This window comes from Dermacentor silvarum, chromosome 1 (assembly GCF_013339745.2).
Source record: "Dermacentor silvarum isolate Dsil-2018 chromosome 1, BIME_Dsil_1.4, whole genome shotgun sequence".
Lineage (NCBI taxonomy): Eukaryota > Metazoa > Arthropoda > Arachnida > Ixodida > Ixodidae > Dermacentor > Dermacentor silvarum.
In genome coordinates, this window is record NC_051154.1 from 114304704 (window position 1) to 114327912 (window position 23209).

At 44.0% G+C, this 23209-nt stretch overlaps 1 protein-coding gene across 1 annotated transcript in view; it reads left to right on the forward strand.

Annotated features, from left to right (window-relative positions):
• The window catches only part of LOC119435473 (MAM and LDL-receptor class A domain-containing protein 1-like), a 168268-nt gene that overhangs the window by 121675 nt on the left and 23384 nt on the right, over positions 1 to 23209 (forward strand). Inside the window, 7 exon segments of the mRNA XM_049672663.1 lie at positions 1272 to 1522; positions 5873 to 5979; positions 8464 to 8631; positions 8981 to 9074; positions 9710 to 9865; positions 16487 to 16603; positions 17411 to 17595. Of these exon segments, the coding sequence (XP_049528620.1) occupies positions 1272 to 1522; positions 5873 to 5979; positions 8464 to 8631; positions 8981 to 9074; positions 9710 to 9865; positions 16487 to 16603; positions 17411 to 17595 (1078 nt within the window).

A 23209-nucleotide genomic window follows, 5' to 3' on the forward strand; every position in this document is an offset into this window, starting at 1 on the left:
CAATTGAAAATTCAAGGCAATGCTCTGAGCAGGAATTTCATTCTACGTACAATGTATATTAGCCTTCCTAATAGCCACTTATACGTTCTGTATCAGTATGTATCTGTATAAACTTTCTGGGCTTTCCAAGACCTCATGCCGGGCCTACACTGTTGCGTGATCACTGAGCTCGGGCTTGCGTGACTATACCAATAGCGGAGAGCGCAGTAAACAAATGAGATACAAAAATATTTAAAACATGCTTGATGACGAGCTTTGATGCGAGTTGACTGATGCATGAGACAATTTAAGAAAGGTTAAAAAAAACACGTAGGAAGAAGGCGGCATGCTGACTGGGATGCAAGATGTTGCTTTTCATTCTTCCAAGAAAAACTAAACATTCTTTTTGTTCTTTTATTGTAAAAAAATAGCGTTGCTTGCACTGGAGGCGCAATGCTAAAGATACCGCGGAGCTGATGGGCACCTAGCTAGTCCTGACTTTTGCTATTTTGCTAAGTTTTGCAAAGTTTTCACTATTCTTTTTTGCCAAGTTATCTGAAGCTTTGAGATTTGAATCGTATTAACAAGTTCATAGCCGGTGTAAAGTGTTTTGGGGAGTTTCCATGTCTGTGAACTGTAAAAGCAAATGCTATTGGTTACCAATCGATTTTCGAAAGCTATTGATTGTGTATTGATTGGCTATAAATTGGACTATACGATGCATCGCCATGCTTACTGGGGCACTACCAAGCAGTTTTTCTGAAATTTATTGATTATTGATGGATTATCAATTACGTACCGATTGAATATTGATTGGCTATCGATTAGAAATAGCTTAATTATGATTGACACAATTATCACTACCTTACCTAGGCTTACAAATGAACCAAACTGTGCATAACCAAGGTTCAACTGGATTAAGCTAAGTTTAGCGGAATTCTCCATGCTTACCGGGAAGTATCAGCTCCGGGTAAGCTTGGATTATGATTGACACGTGTTATGAGGTGCACGTGTGACGGGCGGCGCCTTGCGCTGTGTCTACTTCTAGAGGCATATAAACCGCCGCTTTAAAAGGCGCGTATGACGGATCTACTTTTGGCTGATTTGGTTAGCGTGGTGGTCTCCCCACCCGTAGGTTGGTGGTTCGAATCCGCAGCCCGACGAGGCAATTTTTTATTTTCGCGCGGCATGGGCTTTCTGTTTGCATGTTACGGACTACGGCTAGGCTTAAACAACTGCGCGGGTAATAAAATGACGTTTAACTTTGCGTTACGTGTTTGTTCTGGTCGCAGATGCGTCAAGGACAACTGGTGCATTAAAAGAAGTCAGCTTTGTGATCAAACATGGGACTGTGAGGATGGTAGTGACGAGACGACCGTGGCATGTTCCTCAATAAGGAGTAGGTGTTCCTTTGAGGATGTTCACTGTGAAGATTGGGCAAACGACGCAACCAGAGATGCTCAGCTAGGATGGTCAAGAAGGATCGCTCATGTGGCAGAGAGCAACTTACCCATGACCGATCACTCCACATCAAGCGGCCAAGGTATAGTAGATGCTTTCGTTCGAGTAAATGCTGATAAATAACTGTACTACATTTTATGGTGCTGAGAGTTGTATGTTTTTGCTAACTTTCTATGATTTTTTTGCGAGTCATATTTGTGGTCACGTTGAGCTGAACATGGGATCAGTTTCCTTTGCGCGGTATCGCGAGACCATTCGGTATAAGGAAATGAGATCAGAGTGGGTGGGACGAGCGATGATGATATAAGAGGTTTCATTTTTGTTTACCTTGTTGAACGAATTAGCAATTGTTAGGTAACTTCCAGGAGTGAATAAAGGTTGGTTTTTATGAAAGTCGGATTATAAACAGCTTTTTATGGCCCTGGGAACAGGGCATACAAGCGTTCCGAGGAAGTTCAAGCAATGTCTTGTGACCTCAAACAGAGCTGCAGAGCTTGCTGCTCTGTGCTCTAATTCCCGACTCTTGAATTCCCAAACACATGTAGCATCTTCTGTGACACCAAGGTAGCCCTGTGATGATTTCTAGCTTCATTAGCCCGTGGATGTCGCGACTAACTTATTTGTTACACGCATTCATACCTTCGCCATCGAAAAGCTAATGATCTAATCTCTCAATATAGTATACCACTGCACTGAGGCATCCTCGCTAATGATTATCCAAACAAATAATCTATTCATTTCTGCTCATGATAATGCCTGATGCGTCTCCATCCCAATCTAAAAAAAAAGCCTATGTTTTAAGTTGGACAATCAAGCTGACTCACAAACTCACGAACACAGTAGAGCTAAAATGACCTCACGAAGCCATACTTGACTCCCTAGACTTCTGCCTGGAGCTCTGACTTTTTTTTAGACTTGCTGCAACAAGAATTAACGCTGCGGTTCCGTCTTTGGCTTTGCGTGGCGTTTAAAAACGCCTATGCCTTTCACAATGACATGGCCGACAGTCATTTTTCTGAACTGTGAGCCTCCTCAGTAACCGGCATGCTGACTTCAGCGCGTGGATTCAAGAGGACTCTCAATACAGCGCCTTATTGACTGTGCGTTCGTGCACGATGGGGGAGCCCCACCTATTCATATAATGTTTTCTTGTCTCAGGTTATGGACTGTAACCGCATACCAGTACAACTCCCCTCTTTGCATCTTTAATATTTCATCCCTATGTTAACGTCTCCCTGCATAGGGTAGCAAATCCGTTTGCTCATCTGATTAACCTCTATACTCTTTATTTTGCTCTTGTCTCTGGCTCCTCTTTCTTTTCAATGAAGAGGTGCCCCGCAGTTCGAGCAAAGTAGTCAGTGCGCTTGAATAACACTCCTCTGATGTTGCTGCGATTAGGACTTCCTTCATATACACTTGTTCAATCCAGTCGCTTCCTGTATATGCTGGAGGTGCCTGATAACGAAAGTATAGTTTACAAGTAATCGACGAAGCTTTGTAAAACGCATTTATTACTTAAATCCAGTGCAGCGCTGTTTTCCACTACCAGAAGTGGAGGAAGCGCCTAAAGTTGATGAGCGATTAAAAATATGGTCAGGTACAAGTTTTGGCTGGTCGTCCAGTACCCGTCCAGAGCCGGTATATAGTAATAATTCCGTTCGTTCGATTATATGCCTTTTTTATCATCCACTGCTAACGACCTGCCGTTGCTGTTGATAACGTAGGCGGAGCATTTATCGAAACACGGACGAAACACGAAAAGAAAAAGAATTGGAATAGACTCCTTACATTATCCCCGCGAACTTTTCCCATCTCTTTCATTTCGCGCAACCAAACGGCAAACACCGAGCTTTGTTGCTCTCTTCCGGTCACACAGGCCGTGGCAAAACAGCATTTAGGGGCGCCTGAGTTTTTGCTGTCCTTGATCCTCTCCTTCACTCAATTTGTTGCTGTTGTTTTCTTTTCCCCGCTGATATCCCCGTGTTCGTGACGTATTCCCACACTTCCATCTTTGACTTCTCTGCTCTTAGCGCTGCTGCACAGCATCTATTTTCTGAGAGAAGTCGTTAGTCGCCGTCCACCGTTGACAGTTATCGGCCTTCATTCTTTTCCTCGCCATCATTGACGGAAACAAACTCAGGCTGGTAAAACCCGTTGCTGCCGCCAAAAGTCTATTGCTGCGGGACGTCGTTGGCAGCTTGCGGTGCTATTAGGTGCGTAATGTCGTGCTGCATCTGTATTCAGACAAGCATTTGAATTCTTGGGCTTTATGTGCCAAAATAACCCGCCGGGGTGGCTCAGTCAGCTAAGGCCTTGCGCTGCTCAGCACGAGGTCGCGGTATCAAATCCCGGCCGCATTTCGACGGAGGCGAAATGCAAAAACGCCCGTGTGCTTGCGTTGTAGTGCACGTTAAAGAACCCCAGGTGGTCAAAATTAATCCGGAGCCCTCCACTACGGCGTGTCTCATAATCAAAACTGGCTTTGGCACGTAAAACTCCAGAAAGAAGAAAGTTATGTGCCAAAACCATAGTTTGATTATGAGGCACGCCGTAGTGTGGGACTCCGGTATAATTTTGACCACCAGGGGATTTTTAACGTGTCCCCAATGCACGGGACACGGGCGTTTTTGCATTTCGCCCCCATCGAAATGCGGCCGCCACGGCCGGCATTTGATCGTGCGACCTCGTCCTCAGCAGCGCAACACCATAGCCGCTAAGCCACCGCGGCGGGTTGTATTCAGGCAGAGCAGTGGCAGCTCTGAAATTTTCTTTTCTAAAAATCGTCTTTTTTACAAATTTTCGGTGGTGCCGCAGATGCCCTAAGTAATAACCGGGTGGTGTTTTTCTTCTCTCTCTATTCTTGCGCATGAGCACAAGACACACGGTAGTGTTTTGTATGTAGTATAATTCACAAGGGTAGCGGTTTGGGAGAGTTGGTGATGCGTGATTTGGAATAAATACAGCGCACAAAAAACGAGAACGAAACAAAAATCCAGGAGGGGGAAATGTATTCTGTGCCACCAGAAGATGTGCCTACAGAGCTGACAAGTTGCCGGTTTATTATAGAGCACATCTCTGAATAAAGTTTCACTCCTTCTCTCCTAGACAGAGAGAGAGAGATTATGGGAGAAAAGCTAAGAGGTAGGCCTGAACTACTGTGTTCTAGCCTGATACTCAGCCTTGAGGTAGGGGTGAAGGAAAGATTTATAGCGCCGCAGCATGATGTCGGAGTTAACAATTAGGGGCATGGAGTACTTCGGCCGGAATTGTCGACAAGGTCACTTTCAACATCATACGCTCGACTTCGAGCATCTGATGTAGAATTTTGCATTGCCCTTCACCACACCTAAATATGAAGCGAGATCGTCGGTAACGCCTCCCATAACTCTTTCGAAATTTCATTCAAGTGTCTGTTTTTCCCTCCTCTTCAGTTGGGGCCCGGACACGGTCTTTCGAGCCCCGTGTTCTTAATAAAAAAAAACTCTGAACGCAATATATCATTGTGGCTTAACTGAAGATAGGAACCTTCGGGTCAAAGCACTGGCATCGTCGCCATTCTAGTATTGACCGGGGTCTATGTCAGTGTCAGTAAATAACGGTTTATGAGGCTGCTAGAGCCTTATTGGTGTTGTTTTGGAGCATTGACCGGTAAGGTCAATGCTCCAATGCCTTGAGTAAGAGTAATAGATTATTATACTTCGCTATATATAAATTGAAGTCCTTTAATGACAATCCTTTTTTTTTGCAATATTCGTACTTGTTCACAATAATGCAATAGCAACTGAACCAAACAAACATACGTGGTTGTCTGTAGTCAATTGCATAATAGTTGCAATAGTGAACATTATTCTATGAACACAGCAGAGTTACGTCATTAACAAATAGATTAAGAGAAACTGCTGCCTGTTTGGACGAACCATCGATACTATTTCCCGAGAAAAATTGTGACCATGTCGCTTAATCTTACCGCTACTCCCCCATTCCCGCTCCTGTGGCAGTGTAATTTATTTCGACGTGGAAAAAATACTCATTACTACACAGTGTTAGGCACTCTTCCAAGCGAAATATGCGTGATTGCTTTGTTGAGAAAAAAAATTAACCCACATCTGGGGAGCACCGTCATGGTCCGCTGCTTTTGGATCAAGGCCCCATGCTCAATTGTCTGCCGCGTCGGCATTACGTTGATGGAGGCAGTGTGCAAAAAATGCATTTTACGTTATAGAATGTCAAGTGGCTAAATTTTCCGCCCCCCCCCCCTCCCCCATTATATCGTGTTTCATTTTCCGGATATAGCTTCGGGTAGTAAAAGGCCATCAACTAATATTGTTGCAATTCCCACGAATCTATCACTGATTCAACCTCAAATGTACTGCAATGTCGACTTTCTTTTACTACAACGCTCAAATTATCAATACCCCTTGCCATTTCTCAGGTGCTTATATGGCTGTGTACAGTCCTTGGGATGAGCCGGCGGAGGTGACCAGCCGCGCTCGCTTGGCATCTTCCGTCATCAGCACAAACCCTAAGCTTCCTTGTCACGTGAGCATCAAAACTTTTCGTCATATTTTGACCTTCGCCACCCTGCAAGTACCAATCTTCAACATATATTCTGATTTTCTTGAGAGGTACTGATATAATTAAGTGGCTGTTTGAAGAAAACCTATTTTTTTTAAAACGAAAACTGGACAACCAAATAGAGAACAGAAAGAGCGTTCTCTGTTCTCTTGTTGGTTGTCCCGTTTTCACGCTGGAAAATAGCAGTACGTCAAACCAACTAGTACAACCAGACGTTCTTGTTTGAAGAGCAAATGAGCCACCCATTCAATGTTCTCTACGAATACCTTTGCCGCTAAATTATTGTTATTACTATTATTTGATTTGAAAACATATATACATTTGAGAGGAAAGGGAAAGCGAGGAGCAGGCTGGCAACTGCCACCGGAAAGGGCACAACGCCTGCCTACTCTTCAGAAAGGAGGAGACAGAAACATAGAAATGGAAGATAGAAGGGAGGGCAGGGAAGAGTAAAGAAAAAGCGAGATAAAAAATCTCAAAGAATAAAGTACAACACACAGTACAGGTCACACACAGTAGGGTTGGTCACTGCAGGTCACGCTACTAAAGAATGTTGAATAGAAGAAATTGTCTGACTTACAAACTTGAACCTAAGTTAGCTAATTCTTGAAAAGTAAGGAGAGCCCGATGAGCTTGATCACGTCGACACGCACTGCGCACTGAAAGCGGGACATTCCAATATCAGGTGCTGAAGTGTCTCGCAGCAACCGCAAGAAGACATGATGTACTGGCCACACGTCCTTCTCTGTATAAACGTTCGTACACGTTCACACAGGTAACCCTTAGCTTGAGTGGTTGCGCTCCAGCGCGACAAGGTAAGCCTCGACCACGAACAAGGGGTGGGAACGTTCCACATGGGACGCACTGGTCTCGATGCTGCTTGAGTAGGTGGCGACGAATCGGCAGAGGAGCGTCATCAAGCTTGCACAAAATGCTTGGCGTAGTGTAGCATGTATATCACTGTTTAATCAATACACGAGAAAGAAGAAGATGCGTTTGCGTTTTTTTTTTGCAATGATGTACGTAAGTTGCCGTCAGTATTTGCAACTACAAATAGTATTACCGAAGATATAAGTTGTAATTCTACATCGATGTGAGCCACCCGCTGCGGTGACTCAGTGTCTACGGCGTTCTGCTTCTGAGCACGAGGTCACGGGTTAGATTCCCGGCCGCGGTGGCCGCATTTCAATGTGGTCGAAACGACCGCGCAATAAGATTTAGGTGAACGTTAAAGAACCCCAGGTGTCCAAAATTAATCCAGAGCCCCACACCGTACAGCATCCCTCATACCCATTGTGCAGTTTTAGGAGGCTAAACCACGCAATATAATTTTACTTAACATCGATGTGAGCCACCCTATATATGTAGCCGTTTTTAGCGGGGACATTGATCGGTAGTATACCGGGAACATAACCATGACAACTCACCAGTAGGTTGAAGGTGACAATTAGTTTCACGCGTTAAGGCCCAGGAACATCGCAAAGCAAGTTTGAAATTATACATTTGATACCCAGTCGTTGTTATTTGTTTAATAACTTGGGATAAACGGGAAAGTAGAGCACATTAGAGCCAGCTATCCCAAGACACTGCATTTAAGAAACTGAGGCTACCCGTTCACTCATACAACACTCGCGCATATACCCCAGATACAGAAGCGTACTAAGTGTAGAGAGAAAAAAAAAAAAAAAACGTTTTTCTGTAGACTTAAACAACACCAAGAGAAAAAATAAAGCTAACCAGAATTGTCACATACGTGTGTATCCGCGTTAATAGAACAGTCATCCTAAGAGTGAAATAAAAACACTATTGTATGCGCACACACGAACGTCAAATTGTTGTAGTAGTCCTTATTGTGAACACTAAATGTAAGTAGAGCTGTAGAGTTTGCAAGCATCTACAAATCAAATCAAATCAAATCAAATCCATTAGTTTGCTCTGAGAATAAAATCTCGTAGAGATGTCAAAGAACATTTCTGTTTAGCGGTTCACGACCATAGACCAAGTATTTTGGTTACAGAACAATTACGTCTGTTCAAATGGCTCAAGTTATCGCGCAATGGGATTCTCTGTTGGTCATATAATGCGGACGGACAGTTCATGCGAAAGTCCTCAACAAAAACGTCTAAGGTGTCGCAGTAGAGGCTGTTCAATGTTGTCTTCTGTTGACGGTGCAATACGCGATGTGTGTATGCAACGTCCAATCGTAATGGGTGTAGATGGGTATCCAATGTTCAGACAATTTTCATATTTACAGAAACTCGTGTAGTATAGATCTACTCGATACAGCAATGACATCTTGGTTGCTCCTAACCAGCTTTTCATGAACTTAGCATGTGCTACATATCTGTATGTCACGTCAGTTGCTCACCGTTTTAAATAAGGTTTCGTAACCCAGATAGCAGCCTCACATTTTCTCTTCTATTACATATCATTCTTCTTGCACTGAAGGTGCGGTTCTGGTATAACGTGCCTACACGAGGAGTCGCACTGGACGTGTACCGCCAGACGAGCTTGGAAACCGGTGGGGCCGATCACGTGCTGACGCTGCCGGTGACAGGAGAAGATAACTGGGAGCGCGCGGACATCGATTTCGGAACCCACAAGGAAGCATTCAGGGTAAATTATGTTTTAAACATTGTTCAGCTGAAAGTACGAACATTCTACTTTATAATGTGGAACAGTCACGGGACCATCTCTTAAACTGAGAACGCGTGGAACAGGGGCATGGTAGACTGATGCCTTAGCGATTGTAGCGTTACCTCTTCCAGTTTACACGTGCGGCGGTCAGCCATAAAGTGTCGTCCCGTTAACACAAGCTTTCTTAATGTTACCCTGGATCTGCTGTTTTGCTAACTGCCTGTAATCTACCATGCTCGGTCTTGTTCAATATTTTGAGAAGGTGAAAAAAAATCTTCGAAACGTAAGAAAGTAGACAAAAATCATTGCTTCAACATTTTCATTTCAGGTTGTCATAGAAGCGGTGTTCAGTAGCAACGCAACACACCAGGGTGCTGCCTTAGATGACATCACCATGACCGACGGTTGTCGAAGAGCGGACCGTACGTTCCATATTTGCTTTTAGATATCTTTCTGTTCTTTTCCGAGATCCGGCAATGTCGCTTGTAGGTGGTTTGCAATAGAACCGTGGTCTCTCTTTCAAGTTGCTCTCCTCCTTGCCACTTTTTTTACCAAAACGCCCTTTTTATGGCAGAATTTCAATCATATATATGAAATGCGGCCATGAAAAAGGGCCTCAAGAGTAGAAGGAGGGAACAACGTCTGCGCTTGCTATGGGATAACAGGCCACCCAAATCAAACATGGCCCACTTGCTCGAAAAAGCAATTCCGAGGAAAAGGTACTTATGCAAAAATAAAAGAGAGACAGGAAGCCCGAATTCGCTGAATGTGGACAACTGCAGGACGCCAGTGATATGCGGTTATTCTTATCAGCACAGGTTCCAGCAAACAAACAGCCCCGCCCTCCCGCAAGTTATTGGCCCTAATATATACTACATAGCTGATGAATTTTATACCAAAACAGCGCTAGCTATACTCTCCGCCCTAAAACAAAACGAAAGAAAATAAATGTCGCACGTATTTACACCCAGCGGCCTGCTAAGTATACACTAACACACACTTAAATTTGAAGTATGAATGACATATTAAAACTATTGTACTTCTTTTGATGCAACAGGTGAACTGCCTGGAAAAGCCCCAGCGAATGAAACGAATCCAAGCATGGAATGTGGTCCGGAGCGTCTCTCATGCGACTACGGGGGCTGCTACTTGCCTTCGCAGCGGTGCAACTTCATTGTGGATTGCAAGGATGCCTCTGACGAAAGTGGCTGTGGTATGTAAAAACTTGGTTACTGTAGTCCGGGGTGACACCCTGAAGAATTGAGCAGCCTAAATGACCAGTAAGCTGCACTTTCAAGAGATTCTTTGGCCATCAACGATTTCTATGCAGCTTCTTCGCCTGATGTTTGTAACTATTTTAATAGAAACGGGAAGCTGGGAAAGTAGTACTCGTAAAATTGTAAAAGAACAGCTCAGAATTATTGTACAGGATACGACAAAGGGCACAGAAGACATGTGCGCTGTCTAAGACGGTAGGTTTGTTCACTTCCACATCAATATTCTGATTCGAAAGAAGATGATCTGCGTGCCCCATGCCCAAACAGAAATCCTAGATACATTCAAAATAAGAGAATTCGAAACTAAAATACACGGGACTATAGACTAGAATTTCGAGCTGTCTGTAGGTGGCCGCCATGTTTTTGTTATGGTGATGATGATGGTGAGGGGTCTGCGGGAACGGCGCGGGCTGCAGCGGGCAACATAGTGATTGCGGTTATCAGTTATCAGTCGCCTGCGGTGGCTGGTTCCCGAAAGCGCTGCAGCCGTTTTGTCGTCTGTGAATGCCGGTAAGTGTATCTTCTTTAATGCGATCTCATTTCAGATCACAAAAATATACCACGGAGATAATTTAGCGAGAGCACCCTGCGGCATCGTCTCTGCTTCAACAGAGCTGCAGCATCGTCTGCTTCACTGCAGTTGCCCGGGTCGTGCAGTTGGCTAAGCTTTTTTCTGCGAGATCTGCCAAACTATACACGTTATTTTATAGCTTGAGGCAGCTGTATGAAAGCTACTACACGACATCTAGTACGCTAGACTTTGTTTTTTCTTTAAGACGAGCATCATGTTTGTACCAGTGCGTTACCGCCATACATTGTGCTGCATTTTTACCCTGCTTTGTCATCTGGATCGCCGTGGGATTTTAGCATACCACGATTCGATATGAGTACAATGAATTTTTTTCTACATTTGGCAAGCTGCATGGTAATCGCAGGGAAAGATCTAGCTACTGCGTGTTTATGCATGACTTTGACACGAAGCAAGTATAAGCAGAATTTGACACTGACAACAGACACACTCAGCAACATAACCAATTAGTGGGCCTGTGCGGGGTGCATGACATAGAAGTCTTACATTTTATATCGCGTGTGCTGTTAGTTACAGGCGCTTTCTTTTCTCCCTTGCAGTCAATAGAGCACAGAATAATTTTCGTATCAATGTACGATATCACTGAAGGGGGCGCAGCTTTGTTAGGAACGGCTCAACAGGCTTCTCGTGTGGCGGAGTGGGAGCACCGCATAGTTATAGCAGTTCAAGCATCCACACATTGCGCAAAAGAAATAAAAAAATCATGCATTGAGGCGTGCACAGCCCTGTTTTCTGCACGCTAGTCATATGCTGCTTTCTCTTTTCGCGGTCACGAGTACTAGAATGCGGCTCATTCATGTGCATGAAAAACACAGTATACGAAAACTGCCAAGTTGCGTCCGCAGTCTTGTTTACTTGCCGTAAACGGAACAATCGCTGCTCAAGTTACGAAGTCAACTTACGCACGCAAACACTTTCTGTGTTCTTTTCTTGCGTATTCAAAACGCAGTTTTGGGTGCGGGTTAACCTCCATTGGCTTTCTCTTCAGTAAGTGAACCGAGCAGACGCAAAATAATGACACCAAAAGGTCTTAAACGGCACTTTGGTACCTTTATCGCAGGCCCGCAGCGCGGGAAGGAAAGACCGCACACTATCGCGCAGTTCACGACAACAAAACGAATACCCACCCGAGAAAGCTTGTTGGGCACGAAGTCTTTTCTATTTAAAGCCACTATCCTATAGTGTCGTTTCTCAGGCGCCGCAGTAACCTTGCGTGAACAGTCGAATGCACTCCACACAAAAACAACGTTCTTGTGTTTTTGTGAACAACCATCGCAGGGATCTTGCATGAGCAGCTTCCTCGTTTGCTGGTTGTTGGTGCAGTCAACGAAGGCACAGTGCCGCTCGGACGAACAACCTTTGTATATCCCGATCAGAGAATGCGACAAGAACACGTCTGAAAAAGCTGAGGACACCTGATGGCTTCGTATGAGTTGTGAATGTGAAAGCATTAATGTCCAATAGAACGCCGCTGAGCGGTCTGCAAGCGAGCGCGTTGAGACGCTTGGCGTGTTTTGATTTGACCTTACCGAGGCGCAGTTTGAACGCAGGTGAGAGCTTGCGCGGCAAAGGAACGCGCGGATAACACAGGCTTCCGAGAGTGAGGGTGACGTGGCGTCGCGGCCCCTCACGCAACACCTTGCGATCTGTTGCGGCAGCAGATCACATTAGATTGCAACAGCAGATTCCTTTCACCCGCTCAGCTGCGTCGAGGCGCGCTCGTGCCATGGCGTCGCAGCCAATGGCAATGGGAGCTTAGGCGCCGCTTGACTGCTACACACAATAGACGCGAGGCTTTTTCGCTCAATGAGCCATTTGACGCTATCGCATTAAAAAAAAAATGGGAACAGGCACCGCAACTGCAGCGATTTTCTGCCGTCTCCAGCAGTACTAACCAGAAGGCAGCACCTGGTGTCGACAGCAGCGGCGCGACTGACACTTGCGCTACGAGGCTATAAAAATCATAGCCTCTCTAACCATGCTATCACTCTTTTCCGCAGCCAGATAGATGGATTGGATTGCTAATGCATGAATCCGCAAGCTAAATAATGATTCTACTGTAAGGCTTGATATTTCATTTTTATGCCACGAAAAAAAGAGTGCTGAACTGAAAATATACCTTGTGTCGCACGTAACTCGTGCCAAAATTTAAATATGCAAGTGTCATGTTGCTGGGCAGACCGAAGGCAATTTTGTTTGTGGTCACTTGGAGCATGTCAGACTATTTTTTTTGTATTTCGCCTAATACGTCATCATGATCATCATCAGCCTATTTTATGTGCACTGCAGGACGAAGACCCTGCGACCTCCATTTACCCCTGTCTTGTGCTAGCTGATTCCAACTTGTGCCTGCAAATCACCCCACCTAGTTTTCTGCTGTCCTCGACTGGGCTTCCCTTCTCTTGGTACCCATTCTGTAATTCTAGTGGTCCACCGTTTATCCATCCTGCGCATTTCATGGCCTGCCGAGCTGCATTTTCCCCTCTTAATGACAATTAGAATATCGGCTATCCCCGTTTGCTCTCTGATACACACCGCTCTCTTCTTGCCCCTTAACGTTAGGCCTCACATTTTTCGTTCCATCGCTCTTTGTGCAGTCCTTAACTTGTTCTCGAGCTTCTTTGTTAACTTTCAAGTTTCTGCCCCATATGTTAGCACCGGTAGAATGCAATAATTGTACACTTTTCTTTTCAACGACAGTGGTAAGCTCCCAGTGAGGATTTGGCTATGCCTGCCATATGCACTCCAACACAATTTTATTCTGTAAATTTCCTTCTCATGATCAGGGTCCCATGTGATTAATTGACCTAGCTAACGCATTCCTTTACAGACTTTTGAGGCTGACTGGCAATCCTGAATTCATGTTCCCTTGCCAGGCTCTTGAACATTATCTTTGTGTTCTGCATATTCATCTTCAACCGCACTCTTACACTTTCTTGGTTAAGGTCCTGAATCATTAGCTATATCATAAGAAGCCAACAAGCAATGACACCAAGGACAACATAGGGGAAATTACTTGTACTTACTAATTGAATTAAAGAAATGATAAATTAATGGAAATGAAAAACGGATGAAAAAACAACTGTCCTCAGGTCGGGCAACGAACCCACGTCTTCGCATTACGCGTGCGATGCTCTCACCATTGAGCTACCGCGGAGCCGTTTTCCCATCCACTTTCTGGGGTATTTATGTTTTTTACAACTAGAACTAACTCTGGGAGTGTTAGCCAGCGCCACCACTCAAAAACCTAGGGCGGATGTGGAACATCCTTTCTGCCGAAGGCGTGACGAGTACCTGATCTCTTTGGGTGATGGCAACTGGTCAATAAACCCACATATGCTACCTGAAGGCATCAATGTTGCCGGATTCGAGCCCTCGTTATGTAATGAACGAGAAGAAAGGAACCGAGGGACCCGATTTTTATTAATTATATCATAAGAAGCCAACAAACAATGACATCAAAGACAACATAGGGGAAATTACTTGTACTTACTAATTGAATTAAAGAAATGATAAATTAATGGAAAAGAAAAACGGATGAGAAAACAACTGTCCGCAGGTGGGGAACGAACCCATATGTCTTCGCATTACGCGTTCGTTCCCCACCTGCGGACAGTTGTTTTTTCATCCGTTTTGCATTTCCATTAATTTATCATTTCTTTAATTCAATCAGTAAGTACAAGTAATTTCCCCTATGCTGTCCTTGGTGTCATTGTTTGTTGGCTTCTTATGATGTGATGAATAAAAATCGGGCCCCTTGGTTCCCTTCTTCTCGTTCAATCATTTGTTGTAATTCTTCCGTATTCTTGCTGAGAAGGAGAATGTCATCCGCAAACCAGAGGATTGCTGAGCTATTCGCCGTTGATCCTCACTCCTAAGCCTTCCCAGTCTAAGAGCTTGAATACTTCTAAGCATGTAGTGAATAGCATTGGAGAGATTGTGTCTCCTTGCCTGATCCCTTTCTTGATAGGTAACTTTATGCTTTTCTTGTGGAGAACCAAGGTAGCTGTGGAATCTTTGTAGATACTTCCCGAGATATTCACGTATGCCTCCTGTGGTCCTTGATTACGCAATGCCTCTATGACTGCTGGTATCTCTAATGAATCAAATGCCTTTTGATGCAAAACCAGTCCGCGCGACATCAGAGAGCGTCGTCGTCTTCTGTATTGTCCTCAGCGTTGTCTCGAGCATTGCTTGGTAACACTGTGAAAGCCATACTAGAGGAGTTTATTGTGCTCCGCAGATTTCTCGATTACATGATTGATGACATGGATGCGATTCATTGTCGAATATCCCTTCCTGAAGCCAGCCTGTTGTCTTGGTTGATTTAGGTCAAGATCTAGTTAACCTGAGTTTATTGGAAATTATCTTGGTGAATATTTTATACAATACTGAAAGCAAGGTAATGGGCCTATATTTTTCAATCCTCGAACGTCTCCCGTCTTATTGATTAGTATAATGTTGGCATTCTTCCAGTTCACTGACAAACTTGAAGTCGTGAGGCATCGTGTATAAAGGGCCGCAAGCTTTTCGAGCATGATATCTCCTCCGTCTTTTATTAGGTCGACTGTTATTTCATCTTCTGCAGCCGCTTTTCCGCGGGTCATGTCTTACAAGGCCCTTCTAACTTCATCGCTAGTTATAGAAGGAGTCTCTGTAGCTTGTTCATCACTAACCCGAATGAAAATAGCTTGGCTGCTCTGGGTGCTGTACTGGTTAGTATAGAATTCTTCTGCGGCTTTTGCTATGTCATCAAAATTGGTGATCATATTAACCTGCTTATCTTTTAGTGCATACATCTTGCTATGTCTTATGCCTAATACATAATTAGTTATTATTTTAATTGAACTTCTGAATATCACATTCAGAGCAAAAGTGTGATTGAGAAAATTGTAGACCATTCCGAAAAATTCCCGATTCAGCTTTGTGTTGCTTCAATACGTGCTACATAAAAGTTCTTTCGAAATCTGAAGGAAAGCCCACGAGACAGACAAAAGTACCACGTGACTATTCGTGCGGCACGGCAGGCATGCACGCATTTATTCACGTCGATGTGATTAATTTGCTCTTTTTTGCACCTGTGTTCATTTATTGGTGGTGGTGCGTGTGATCGTGTTTCCGTACTTATGTGGGGGCTACTGCCGACTTCAGTTACGAATGGTCCCCTGATCCACCATCACATTAGGTGCGACCACAACCATTGATGATTGGATTGAGCGGCAACGTATTCAGAAATTTACCTTAAATTTTAAGCGTAATCTAACTTAGATTTAGGCAAGCGGGCGTATAGGACTCAAACATACCGACCTGACGTAACAGGAACGACACGAACACTAGATATGAAGGGGACGCGAACTGACACAGTAAGTGCCTTCGTGTCCACGTCATATCCAGTGTTCGTTTCGTTCGTGTTACATCCTACAGTACTTAGCGCAAGAAAAAATGAAAGGAAAGCAGACCTGCAAGTAAAGAATTCCTATTTATAATATTGAAAAGCGAATGATTAACCAAGTGTAACCTTCCTCCTCGGAGTCTGTCGATCTTACTACATGGTTTTGGCGAATAATATTTCGCACTTCTGAATTTTTCAGACCTTTGCCTATGTTTGGGTGATTGCGGGGGCGAAATTTTTTAGAGCATCTGTTGCACGATGAGGAACACAATAAATTGATAATGTTGAATGGCTTGTGAGTTGTGTTTAAAGTCGTGTATTCTATCATTGTACTGACCTTACGGCCCTTTATATACCAGTTGCTAAAGAATTATGTACGCATACTGCAAACATTTCTGGTAGTACGTGTTTTGCTTACTTAAAGAATGCCGTTGAACAAATGTCCCGTGATGTGAGCAAACTTGACATTGCTTTTCAGCGAGACTGCGAAGAGATGTGCAGTGGCATTAACGTATCGTCATGCAAGGACCTGTCAATGTTATAGTAATTTCAAACACAGAAAATAAATATTTTCAGGAGCAAGCTGCAACTTTGAGAAAGACCTTTGCGGCTGGTTCAGCTCTTTGTCAGAAGAGGAGAAGTGGTACAGAACCCTCGGAGGCGCCATTGATCACACTTTAGGAACAACTAAGGGTAAGCAACTGCTCAACTGCTGGTTTATGTTGATCACGGCGAGCAGCACTTCGTAGTTCTTTTTAGCAGCCGTAGACAGGAGAACGCATGATGAACAGTTACAGCATCAACACCATATTTTGGCCCTTCATGCGGATACGAGCTTTGTTTTTGCTTCGCAAGGGTAATAAAAAAGTTGAATTAATGTCTGTGCCTTTGCCAAGCCTTACCGTGGTTGTGTGGATAGAAAAACAATTCTTAATAGTTGATCTTAAGTACGACTAATACAGGGTTCAGTTCACATGACAATAACCACCATTTTCTGCCTCATATTCCTTTCGATTTTCATGATTATTATCAATAAATGACTTTGTAAACTGAAAAGCCAGTCGAATAGGTGTCAACAAAACTATTGTTCAGATTTTCCTTGTTTTCCACTACATAAACATTGAATCATCATGGTCAATGTTGAACGTACGTTTGAACAAGTTTGAACGTACGTCAATTAAACGAAGCAGAAACCGTCAGAACCGTGCTTGTCACAAATTTACTGAAATAAATCGTTCGTTAAAATTACGTTACTTTAGTGATGCTTCATTAAGGCCACAATGCATTTTATCCGCTTCACCGCTGCAAGCAGTAATGGTAGGGATAGTGGCGCAGTTATCTGTCTAATGATGTGCTAAACTTCATGGCGCATTGCACCACAGTATTGCTCAACTGCCATCGTTTGTACTCCACCCACGGCATCGTTAGTCTGCTTCGTTATCGTCCTCCCAAACATGAATATTCGCTCACTTGATTTGTACCTTTTTCCCACCTCTGCAGGTCATTACCTCAGACCAGGCATCGGACTGCAGAAACATTCGTCTGGTGCGCGGGCACAACTCCATTCCAAAATTTTCAAAGAATCAGGACCAGAGTGCAGCTTCTCGTTCTGGTTCTATTCTGCCGACAAGATAAACATGTCCTTCCTCAACGTTTATGTCAAGCAAGCCAAGGTTGCGCCAAAGGTATGGCTGCGCGTGATTGGCTAAAATTAGCCTCTTTTCACTGCGCAACTAGTTATGGCCTCCAAACTGGGTTTGCAGTGTCCGTCCGTCCTTGCGTCAGCCCATTCCTCGTTTTCGTTTAGCCGCCGCCATCAGGTCGCCTCCCCTCCTCTCACTCGTCCTCAGTTTTACCCTCACCATATGGCTAAGAACAAGCAAAAATTTGCCCGCCACTGCCACTGGGAATCAAACTCATTCAATCATTCATGCATCAACGGCAATGCGCAGTCGGCAGCTGGACGCACTGACTACTGAGCACGGTGCTGCGTGCTACTAAGCTTGCGCGCAATTTTCGCGCTAGGCAACCTGTGCTGTGACGCAGATCATGAGAGTGGTTTCGTATGTGCCCGTATTTCGGAAACCACAGCAGGGAGTACTGTAGCGGACGATGGTGATGTTGTGCGTATCGCAAAGTACTAGTTCTTCGCGATGCGAAGTGTCTGCTGTGACAGCTGTCGGCATTTAAATATCACAGATACGGTTTCGATCAAGCGCCGTTGCGTTACGCACACGTGACATAGCTGGTGTGCGATGCAACAGCAGTTCGCAGCACTCCTCTTGAAAAGACGGCTCTTCGCGGTCTTGGATTTCAATAAACCAAGTGTCGTCACTGCTATCGTTGTCATGCTATCGTCGTCCTTGTCATCGTGTCGTCGTCATTGGTGTGGCATACAGTTTAGATGCTTTGCACAAGATTGCAGGAGCATTGCACAGAGTTCGGACTATTTGGTCGGGGAGAGAGAGAGAAAGAAAGGGAAAGAAAGACAAGTAGGGTAGCTAGTGTAAATACCGGCTTGCTACCCTGTACTAGGGAAAGGGGTAAAGGGAATAAAAGTTGATAGAAAAAACAAATAAAAAAATTGAAGTAGAAAAATTCGCGCAATAACGCGACCCTACGGTCGGGGAGAAAATGCCGTCGCACTACTTAAGGTCAGAGATTCGTTTATTCGCTGATTTTGCTTGAGGCAATCGCTTCATTGACTGTCTGAAACACGCACCTAGGAAGTATCAGCACATTTCGGGGCATTAGTAAAGTATCATTTGTTTCTCACACGGGAAGTTCATAAATCACTTGTGCTACACGGCCTAGGGCGTAATTACTTGTGCTCATTAAGTATCTTTCATCAAACGTATGAAGTATGTTTTTTTTGTGATGCTAGCGCTCAGTGACATTTCAGTCATTTTCCCCCTATTTGTTTGTTGAAAAAAAAAAGGCGATAAGGCAGAAAGGCCTGTGCTTTTTCTTCTTATTGAACATTCATCATAGTATACTGTTATCACGAAGAGATAAACAGATACGCCAAAGTTATTACGCTACACCAGGTCCAGTTGGTTCTATGAATGTTCATACGCCGTAAACAAAACGTACCAGAAGCGTTGAAAGTACAGATGCTGCTTATGTTGTTTGCAGGTAATCCTGTGTCTCTGTATTCTTTGTTCCTAGTATTTGAATTTAGTATTATTCTCAGCTCTAAACAATCGTAAATAGACATTAGCAGTCTTCAACACTACACTGTGACTGAGACTCCTGTTTTATTCTTTCTACTTAATTAAAAAATTAGGTTATGAGGTTTTACGTGCCAAAACCGCGATCTCATTATGAGGCACGTCGTAGTGGGGGACTCCAGGAAATTGGACCACCTGGCGTTCTTTAACGTGCACCTAAATCTAAGTACACGCGTGTTTTCGCATTTCGCCTTCATCGAAATGCGGCCGCCGTGGCCGGGATTCGATCCTGCGACCTCGTGCTTAGCTGCCCAACACCATAGCCACTAAGCAACCACAGCGGGTAACTTAACTTTTCTGCTATGTCTTGTATGTCGTTTCTGTATTGTGTAATAGATTTTTTTATATTACGGTGAAGAAAGCTGGAACCGTATTCACAAAGGTTTAGTTTCGTAAGTGCACTCTACGATTCTTCTGTCTTCGGTAATGGATTTCCAGCATCAGGACTGGCTAGAATTTTCACTTATGAGCGTTTGTAGCGTAAGAGGGTTTTGTGAATACCGGCCCTGATGAATGTATGAACAACACTTCTGTGATGTGCCCGCAGGAGAGAGCCGTTCTAGAGGACCAATGAGTATTCTTACCGTTTTTCTCTTTCTGTTCTGTACTTGGTTTACCTCTCCTGTGCCACGCATCCACAATTACAAGAATTTATTATTTCATTTTTTTTTTACTTTGTACAGTCATGCATGTGCGCTCTTGTAATAAATAGCTCATACAGCTGCGTGTGCCTCACCGTCCACGCATTCTGCTTCTTGTGTACATCCTTCAGCGCATTGGTTATAAGTCATAATCATTATTTTAATCAGGCTCTTCCACTTGGGCTTCTCGCTTTGCCTTTTAAAGCGGTAGCGTTAAGGGCCGCGTGTCGCAGAAAATGCGGCGTCGGCGTCGTCCGTGGCGGAAAAAATCATCCGAAACCACCGCAACTGCAAGGCGTTAGCGGAGGAGAGAATAATTCCGAACCACCTCGTCCGCGCAGGCCCTTTGTTGTGGTGCATGGTTTTGGTGAACGAAAATTGAATTTCTCAGAGTGAAATCCGTCAGAAAAGTAGTAAAGTACAACTTAAGCACAACCTACAGACATTGTGGAGTCGGACTGTTATTTAAATGTACGAGAAAACATAATTCTGTTACGAGAAACCTCAAACACAAACCACTTTTGCCAGCAGTTCTACCATAAAAACACCGGCTCACTCGGGTACCCTACTTGCGAAAATCTTATCCAGATGGCGCTGGCACCCTCGGCAGGTCAAATTGGGACTTGGCCTGCCAAATACGTTTTTCGGACACGCGTGTGCACTCTTAAAAATAAACTTCGTAAATAGCTAGTAAATGCACGTTTTTACTAGGTTACTGTGTATTTTACTACCTTCTGACTAGTTCTGTACTAGCCAGCGGTTAGTAAAGCTAGTAAGTGCATGTCTTTACTAACCAGAAATGCTTCTTAGTAGTTTTTACTAAGTAACTACTAAGCAACTACTAACTTGTCTGGCCTTGGCCTATTATGCTGTGATTGTAACAGTCTTATGTGAAATGGAGATAAACTGTAGTGTTGTTCATTATGTTCGATTAACAGTTATATGCGACGTCGTATCACACATGTACAGGCAGTAGGCTTTAGACATTTGTGCACAAAGCTTTGATTATTTCACCAAATACATAGGGGCTCACCGGTGCAACATGTGCTCCCTCTAACTATGCCTATATATACTCGTGAAGTTACTCTTTCAGTAAGTGTTGCGTAGCAATGTTGTGTGTTCTGTGTGTGTGTCGTTGCTTGTTGGATATTGTAGTATATTCTTGCCCGGAGTCAGTGCGCCTTCATGTCCTCGGTTACATTGCGTATATGTATATACCATCAATTAATGCCCCAATATTAAGTGATAGGACGAGGTTCTTCTTTTTTCATGGATATTTATTCTTTTACTTTCTTATGCTTTTACAATACCATCGACTTCATATGACAATGCAAGCAACACTTATAAATCGAATAGGCCCCATTGTATTGTTGGTAATTATATTTCAGTTGCGTTAGTAACTGCACTACCAAGGTAGTATTTAGTTAGTACTAAGTTAGTGCTTTTTTATAGCTTCAGCTGGTAGTGAAAAGTACTAACCATCATTTTACTACCTGCACTTACTAAGAAGGTAGTGCTTTTTGGAACGTGTTAGTATTTACTTAATGAATATGACGACCTTTTTTTTAAGAGTGTGCGTCGCGGCAATAGCAAACAATTAATAAAATAAATAAAAAAGGTCCTAGGACCTTCTCATTTTAATATAACACGACTTATATTGCTCCTGCAAAAACGTCTTCCCAGCAATGCATTTCCGTTTAAAGGTGAAGCCAACTTTAAGGGGATCAGTGTAGGCTTGGGCTTTGTAAGCTGGCTTTCCCACGTTCAGTGTTACAGTGAATGAAGCCTACTTGCCGGAGGTTAACGATGCGATGCGAACGGGTCCCGATAACGCTATCGCGTTCTACTCTTAAAGGGGAAGCTTAAGCGTCCTCCAATTTTTGTTTGTTTTCGCTCCTCATTTATGTCTGCAGTGTCTTATAACGCATGCAGGCTTACGATGTTTTCTTACTTTGAACCCCAGGTTAGGAATCAAAACGGTCCACACAGACATTGGCTGACATGCCCTAATTTGTTCAAGCATCTTTTTAGAATTTATTTGCTTATTGCTACGCTTACAATTGCTGCGACAACGTGATCATGATAATCGGGTTACGCTGCCGCCGGCCTTCAACGCCGGGACCGGGCTGTTACTATAACGCTAACTGGCTTTCGCCAACGAAAGGAAGTGAACTTTCTCATCTGTGTGCCTCGCGGTAAAGAAATGAGGTTGCCGTATGTTGGAGAGAAGCTCTTGGCACGCTATTTTGACGCTCGGTAATGCAGTCACTATTCTGACCTCATGCGAGGCCGTGGCGCTCATGCGGGATGGGGAAGGTGCGTGCTTCAGGGACAACTAGTGTCCAGTGTCGCCCATCTTACTATCCCTGAGCTCATCTCTTATGATGGTAACTGGGAACTCTTATCGCACAGTGAAAAGGCTCGGACTTTGGTTTTATTTGTTATGCTCGTTCAGCTTGGATTCTCATATTATTTCTACGTGTCCTTAAAATGCTTATCAGGGGCGGAATTCACTAAGGGAACTTACGGACAAATTTTCGTGTAACAAAGATGTTACAAAAAAAGTCTATTCACAAAGCTAAAACCGTTCGTAAGGTCAGAGAGCTGGGTATGCCTGCCGCTTCAAAGACGAGCACTGTAGTCGACAAAAGGCGTGCATGTAATGACAGCACAGATGCGAACTTCAGTGCTTGCGCCAATATTAAAAGTGTGTCGATTCACAAAAAGTTCACTGCCGTCGTAGCAGCCGACGTAAGAAGACATTTCTACGATAGCCGGGGGTAGCAGTCTAACGAAAATAATGATGTCTATCAGCGCCGTTCGAGCTGACACGGGTCAGCGTTGGAACGTGCTGCTGCGACCTGATTGGCAAGACGCCACAATTGATAGCCGGAGAGGGCGCGTGCTTTCATCTTTGTGGCGCGCCCTGTTTTATCATCTCGAAGCGCACTGAGCAGTTTTAGCGCACAAATTTGTTGGGCTTGCGCTGCTCTCGAAGGCAGTACCATTAGTGCTGTGCTGCTAACTTCTGAATAATGGCTCATAGCCTGTATTGCTCTATGCATACAATAGCCTGACTTTTCATACTCGTCATGGCACTCTATTGGGTGGTAGCCATTGTCAGCTGTTGGCAGGGACTGGACTGTTCATTCCACTACTATAATTTTTTTATCGTTTTGGCTTTCGCTCGCTTATACGGCTTTGGGTGATTATTTTTCTAGACGCCTTTGAGGTTATAATTTTCCACGCTAGGTGAAACAACGAAAAACACCTAAACATTTCTGTATATCAAAACTTGTTGCTGTTGGCCAGTTCGCTGTCGTCTTCCGTGCTGATAGCAACTATGCGCTATGATTGCTCATACTTTCAACTCAGCACTAAGTCGAAGCGACGTAGTGCCTGCACCCATGGTTTTGCTCCTCTTGCAG